The sequence below is a fragment of the Salvia hispanica genome, chromosome 2 (genome assembly GCF_023119035.1).
Source record: "Salvia hispanica cultivar TCC Black 2014 chromosome 2, UniMelb_Shisp_WGS_1.0, whole genome shotgun sequence".
Taxonomy (NCBI): Eukaryota; Viridiplantae; Streptophyta; class Magnoliopsida; order Lamiales; family Lamiaceae; genus Salvia; species Salvia hispanica.
Genome location: NC_062966.1, coordinates 20,070,541 through 20,078,344, shown reverse-complemented (window position 1 = coordinate 20,078,344; position 7,804 = coordinate 20,070,541). Strand labels below are relative to the sequence as shown.

Genomic DNA, 7,804 nt, shown 5'->3' with positions numbered 1-7,804 from the left:
TATTGCAGTTGTATTTATGATATTGTCATTTGCAAGTCTTAATTATAAGCTAAGTTTAATTGTACTTGGGTGCAGCATCCGATTTTGTTCAAATCCATCATTAAAACATGCCTAACATCCTTTATTACAGTATTGATTAATGAGGGATCTATTGTGCCAATACTCCATAAATATTACTCGTACTTTCTACATGCTATTGTAGTTGATGAGTCGTATTTATTTTGTTGACTGTTTGGATTTCTACTAAGAATAGTTTCTATAAGTGTAACTGCCTTTTTTTGTTTCTCGAAACTTTGGTTCTGCATATTTTTTCAAGATTGGCATGATTATGATTTACATTAAAAAAAAGGTTACTGATTTTTTTATTGTCCAACATAGGCTTACAATTTATACCGAATTAAAAATCCAGACATGCAAAAACCTGACTAACAGTTTTGCTGTGTCATTAATTTGACTACTACGGAGAAACTAATTTGGACCAGCGACTTTTACACTCATAAGCACACAAATGAATTCCAATGACAAATATTTATATTACACTCATCCTGATAAAAGTCACAATCCCTTGCATTTCTCAGAACCCTCCCAGAGCATGAGTCTATAAATACCCAAAACAAAAGCAGGCTAAATAAATAAAATGTTTAGAGTGAATATTCCAAAAGCAGCAATGCTGAATCACACGAGTGCGATGATGACGCAGCTGAAGTGGGCGTGGGAATTCATTCTCTACCAATCCTTCTTCCAGCCACGTGTCGCCGAGTACTACTGCGAAGACGGCTCTGGCTCGTCCGAGGAATGCGCGGTGTGCCTGTGCAGGATCCAAGGCGGAGACGAGATTACGGAGCTGAGGTGTCAACACGCTTTCCACAAGGTCTGCCTCGATAGGTGGCTCGGATACGGCCACGTCACCTGCCCCCTCTGCCGGGACAATGTCAACCCGAGGAAGTTCGCGCCCGACCTCCGCCACGAGCTCCTCCAGTTCAACTTCGCCGCCGTCGATTCCACCGACGACCGTGCCACGTGGTGGCTACGCTGATATAATATGGAAATCTAATTCCAATTAATTAACCCCCATGGAAATTATGATTTTCATTTTGTTTTTGTTTTTTTTAGTACGCAACATTTGTATAGAGAAATACAAGTTCAGATAATTCTGTTTCTATCTTAATTAAATTTATCATCCTACATGTTTTTCATTTTTTCCTAAAACAACACCGACACCTGGAGTCGGACCCAAGTCGTCAGAATATTCAAAATACGAAACTGGATTTCTCTGTCTTTTTTTGCCGTTTTTCATTGACTATAGTTCCATACGGAGTAGTATATAATTATACCATCGGTATGTTAATATGCAACATATTACTAAAATAGATTAAGTAAAAAAAAAATCAATCAATCACAAAAATTAGTTCCAGGCTCAATTGATGTTCAATGCAAGCAGCAATCGAGCGTATGTGTCTCGTAGTAGAAAGGACAAATTTGCGAAAACACTAAGTCAAGGGTCTAGAATATGCCTGAGCCTGGAAGAAACTAGCTTAAAACCTATGAAAGCATCCAGAACGATGTTCGTAACTACCACACAGTGAAAATGTATGTTGCAATATATTGTTGATGTATTTCAATCAAATTAATGACGTTTTTTGTATGAATAGACGACATTATTTAACTCACTGACAGATGTTACTGTTATCTAAAATACATTTTCATAAAAAACAAATTCGTGGTGGTGTATGATTGTGTATCCAATTAACTTTATGATTTTTCAGCTGTTTTGTTTTAAATTGCAGAATCAAGCTGAACTTAACCAAATTTTATGGTTTTCAATAATTTGACTATAATACTATCAATATTCGCCGTTCTCTGTCCAAATTTGTCTAACTTGAAATTTTGAGTTAAAAAGTGAAAAGCACATGATTCGATTTAAATTTTCCTTCATTTTCGTAGGGCAAGAAATTGGAAAAAAACAAAGTGTCTAGTTTACAGTCCTTTAGCCCCATATACTTTTCCTAAGTTATTTGTCAGTCAACAATGTTAGTATATTTGATCATGACCTGCAAACACAAAGAACGACTGAAGGACTATAGACTTCCAGAAACCTTTTTAATATATTTTCTACATCAATTATCTATTTTAATTATCTTCAAGTGTTATTTTCAAGTGTTATTTCCAAAAGATAAACTTGATATACTTAATACTCGCACTACAACAAAAGAAAAACGTTAAAGATAGCAATTAAGGACGCTAATTTGTGTTTCTAAGTATAACACCGACGCTTCAAAAAGCGTTGTTATTGTTGGTCCCCCACAAAATTAAAGGGCCAAATGGGGTGTCCTAAAAACAAAAGATTAGGTTAATTTATTTTTAATTTATGGGCGCTTTCTTTTATGCCCTAAATAATTTTTTTTGCTATTTTTTAAAAATTTCAACGCAAGTAATTGTATTTTAATTTTTTTGTCCTTAACAAATAATTTTTTTAGTGACGATATGAGATCCAGACTGCACTTTATAATACGTCTAATTTTAAAAGACCATTGGTTAAAATGGAAATTCAATACATAATAAACATTGCACTTATTATATATTTACTTATTGGCTTATTAGAACTTTGATTCGTCTTACTTACTATTTTATATTCTCTTTTTTTGGTAGTACCCCCTGAATAAAGATCTTCTGAGGGTGTTGGTTGAGATTAAATCCATGATTAAATATGATCATGTTTGGTTCTAAGATTAGCATAAGTTAATCACAGATGGTTTTCTGATATTTCATCCCTCTACTTAACTAAAATAATCCTAACTTACACAGATGAAGACGTCTACTGATTATTAGTTACAAAAAACAACCTACATATATTCTCTAATCAATTGTATACTTGTTACACATTTTTTAACTATTTTTTATTTAAAAATAATGTTTTTAAATAATAATATTTTGGAAAATTAACTTGATTGGACAAAAACTAACAACATAATAAAATTAAAAATTTGATAAAATATAAATAATAAAATACACTTAAATGAATAGGAAATCAGCGACGAATAACTAAAAAATGAACATAACAAAAAAAAATGTACAACGAACATGGTGAGAAAAAACAAGATGTTATTTTCATCACTCCCCATCCCAACCACAGAATTAGTGAGTGAACTACACGCGCAACTTTCTATCTGGCACCTCGGCAACGAACTTCACGTGAAGCATATTATTCATCATGTCTTAATTATTGTATACTACTACAATATAAATTAAAAGCATGTTACATTGCAAAGCAGTTGGGTCGGAAAACTAATTAACTTGATTGGACAAAAACTAATGAGAAAAAGATGGATTGAAGAGGCCTTTGTTGTGAAACGATAGTCATCTGATATTCAAAGTCACGTGTTAAAATTAAAGACTGGATGTTCGAATCATCTTCAAAGAGTATTAAGATGAATATGTAATTCAATTAGTAAGAGAGCTAGGTGAAAAGTAGAATGCGAAAAATAAAAATGACATTAAAATACTTTAATGACTATATTGTATTGGATTTTATTTTTTTATTTTTACCACTGTTGAATTTTTGGGTGTTCGAACTATCTAAATATGAAAAGATTTTAGTTTCGATATTTACGATGATGTGATTTGATTCTATCCTTGATTTGCACGAATCTCGCCATGGTTTATCTTCATTCCTTAGAGCATCCGCATCGCTGACTCGATGTGGGCTCGGTCTCGTCTCAACGAGACGAGCCAGCATCGAGACAGCGTTGCGAGGCTCGTCTCGTCTCGACGAGACGAGACATCTCGTAGCGCGACGCGTGCCGGCGAGGCCGGCCTCGAGCTGGCGAGACGACGCGCGGCGGCTGGAGCATTGCGTGACGCCCACTCGCCGGCCAGCGAGTGGGCGTCGGAATTATGACGTAATAATTTTTTTTTATAAATTCTTAAAATTCGAATTTAATAAAAAAATAATTCAAACGGTCGAATTTTTTTTAAAAAAATTTCTTTTATTCTTCTATAAATATACTCTATTCACCATTTTACACACAAACACTACTCTCATTCCTCTTCCATTTTACACACAAACAACTACTCTCAAATTGTTGAAAAAATGTCCGGCGATGGAAACTCCGTGGCGGCGGCTCCGGCCCGCGGCGCTCCGACTGATTCGACTTGAACTCGTTCGACGATTGAATGACTTATGTACAAGTTGTTTGGGTACTCCGGTTCGTCGGGCACCCAAGGCTCGACCACCCCGCCGGCGTACCAAACACCACGTTATGATGTGGATGCATACTATCGTCCCTCTCCCCCAGAGGGGGCAATCGCCGGGATTATCCCAAATTCCGGGATTGTCGCCGGCCCGGCCAATTGGTGGAGGAGCTCGACTCCGACGGAGTGCAGAAAGCGCAGGCTCGGGCGTCAATGCAGGAGGAAGGAGACGGAGGCGGAAATTTCCCGTGGAGGCAGCGGCAAATCATCCACTCAAACCCGGCCGAGACGTTGGCTACGTACGGCAGCTTGGATCAACGTCTGCGTACGATCCACGACCGTCGGGAATCAACAAACCCACAAGTGTTTTTGGACAAAAGTCACCGAAGTTTACAACGGACGAAGGCTGAAGACCTACCGGCCCACAACGTGAAGATGCTTCGCGGTCATTGGGACGCGAAGCGACGAAGATGTCAAAATTTTTTGCGTGATATACAGTGGAGTAAGAAAGAGACTTATCAGAGCGGAACCAGTGGGAGCCGACATTCGGAGAGCGAAGGCTGCGGGTCTTCAAAGACGACGTTGGCAAAGATTTCAAGCTTGTCGATGTTCGGGTCATAAGTCCACCACCTCGAAAGGTGCGCGGGTCACAGTCGAGCTCGGGCTCGAAACGCACGAAGCACACGACGCGTGACCACTACTCGTCTAGTGATGGCGGCGAAGGCAACACCTCACGTGAGGGCACACCAACCGATGACGCAGGGGTCTTCTTCCCGTTCACGACGTCGGCCGCAAGGGACCAAGGCGGCGAAGGCGGCTAGAGCGAGGGGGAGAGGGAGGGGGAGGGGCCGCGGCGAATCAAGCCAGGCGGGCGAGGGCTCGGGGCTCCGGCACGGGCATGGGCTCGAACACCCTAATGTCCATGTACCTGGTCGCCACGACGGCGGACTCTTTCAAACACTGACTCCAAGCCAAGCTTTCAGCCCATATGGCCGGGATTGAGTATATGAGAGCTCAACTTGTTATAGTTGTACCGCCGACTTCGGGGATGATGTCACTCATGAAATAGCTTTTATACTTTAATTTAGAGTATTTTAATTATGTATTTTTTTATTATTGGACCCATAAATAGTGAAGAGATGAGACGGTTAAGAGACGGATAATAGACAGCGTTGCGGATGACCTTAATCTCTAATCGTGTCAATCCAACTGAGCTCAACTTGAATCGCTATTATCAACCTAGACCACTCATCCATAGGAAGGACAGATGGTAGAATAAAAATCTATGACAAAATATGAGCCTGCTGTGAAGAAATAAATTGCAAGTAAAACACCCACATTTTGAAATAATTTCTCTTTTTCTTGACTATTCTCTAGAAAAAAGTATTTTTTTCCGCAGACAAAAATTAATATTCGATGTATGGTCGGCTCTAGTTATATTTAATTTCTGCAACTGCAAGTTGGCATAACATAAAGTGAACACCCAAGAAAAGAAAAATAAAACAAAAGAAAGAAATCCACGAGATGAAAGTGACGAACACAATTACTACTACTACTACTAGTTAATTAATGGCCAACAATTTAAAGCTTAAACTTAAATATGGAGACATCAAATGCTACTTAAGAAGAAATACTAGTACTACTGCGTATTCTCTCATTTACGTTTAAAATGACCGCTTCATCTAATGACATGAAATTTTAGGTGGATTTATCGTGTATGATAAATTTTTAAAAATATATGTTTTAAAATAGGTGAGCAATACCTTTTAAAATGGATATTTTAGGAAGACAGTGATTACAGGGAGATTAAAGCTCGAAGAGAGTGATTAGTGAAATATTAAAGTTCACTGGAGGTTAGTGCTCCAAATAATTTTTGATATTTTCTAATTGTCTTAATCTGGGTTGTATTTATTTGTAAACCATTGAAATTTAGTTAAATTATTAAAAAAAGGTGCTTGTCTTACATTATCTTTTATGGAGTAATAAAAGTGGAAGAGTTATACTATGTACGATATTGAAGAAGCTCAATGACTTTTGATACAATTGCATCGATCAATATTTTTTTAATTTTATACATATGATTAACTTTTAAAAACAAATTGTTTTTAATTTCTCATTCGGGAGTTTTATTACTACGGAGTAATATTTTGGGGTACCCTCAATCCAGGATCCTAGGTGGTCTGATAGGAATTAATACAGTATGAGATTAATTTCTATCCGGAGAAATTATATGAAAAGAGATTGGTGAGGGTGGAAAGAGGGAGAACCGATGGAGAGAATCCTATAAACTAGAAAAGCAAATAAAATCATAACCAAATTAAAACATAATAACTAAATAATTAAAACATAAATTAAGTTAACTAATTATACGGAGAGATTATATTCCTTCCAAAATAAAATAAAATACCAGGTCCCTATCATGGTCACACTTTTGATCCTAGATTTATCAGATCTCAAGTTACAGTCAAGAAGTAGTCATTGTTAAATCTCATCAAATTAATAGTAGTAGTAGTCAAATAAATCCATGTATCTATAATTAATTGTGAAAAACTAAAGCCGTAAGCAGAGACTTGAAAAATAAAATAAAAGAACATGAACAACGGTTGAATAGGAATCGAATTCTCTATTCAAAATGCGAGCAATTTGGGTAGCAAATCAAGAAACGCAAAGTGTAATGACGATAAATATTTTTTGAAATGATTATTTTTATATAGTATAACCTATATACGTTACTGACATTTTAAATTTTTTACTATTCTACAAGAGAAGAAACATTGAACATAGACAATTATTTAAGAACCGTAGGTTGAATTGAATTCAAATAATATAATTTACTATTGTGCAAATTTGCAATAGATACGCAAAAGAGAAATGACTTATAAGTTTTAATCGATGTATTCATCATGTAATTCCTATCGGTAAATTTTTTTATGAGTTGTATGCTTATAAAATTCATAAATTTGAATTGAATTTTATGAATCTAAATTCTACTACGTTCCCAAGAATAGAATTTAGTATATGTCCCGTCAATAAAAGTGATCGAGTTTTGCGGCTAGTTTTTGTTGATTAGTATAAATAAATTTTTGCTTCTATATACTATGTAAATTTTTGCTTCTATATATTATGTTCTAATAAATTTTAGAAAATAATTATTTTCTATCGTCAGTTTTATTTATAAATAAGTTATACGTACATTACAAATGTTTAATCTTGTGCTTGCCCAATTCATTTCAATATTTTAAACCCCTTATTCTATCATCAGTTTTAATTAGTGATCAAACTGCCCTCTAATTTCATTATAGGGGAAAAGGTGTTATAGGTTATAATTTGATTACTTTTGCTAAAATTGGCGTGTATTTTACACCAAAAGCATCGTCCTGACTTGTAAAATTTACAAAACGCTGGCTAAGAATATTTTCCCAAGTAAGTAAAAAAAGAAGAACCAAAATCTTCTGCATTAGTTTCTACGTCGATAATTCTAATTCAATTTCACGCCAAACTTATTGATCACATTGTAGTTTTCTCAGTATTTCCACATTGTTAAATAACAAAGAAACTTCGACGAATTTGCTTATACAACTTATCCTCGAAAATTATTACTAGTATAGTTGTA

The 7,804-nt window shown here is 35.9% G+C and overlaps 1 protein-coding gene across 1 annotated transcript; it reads left to right on the top strand.

Annotated features, from left to right (window-relative positions):
* The first annotated feature begins 691 nt into the window (after positions 1-691).
* Positions 692-1,036, top strand: LOC125206426 (E3 ubiquitin-protein ligase RHA2A-like). The gene has a single exon (XM_048105681.1). It carries the CDS (start codon positions 692-694, stop codon positions 1,034-1,036), a length of 345 nt encoding a protein of 114 aa, XP_047961638.1.
* Positions 1,037-7,804: the final 6,768 nt, after the last annotated feature.

What these genes read in the sequence shown, in the direction of transcription:
- LOC125206426 (XM_048105681.1), top strand. Translation starts at nt 692, where the DNA reads ATGACGCAGCTGAAGTGGGCGTGGGAATTCATTCTCTACCAATCCTTC.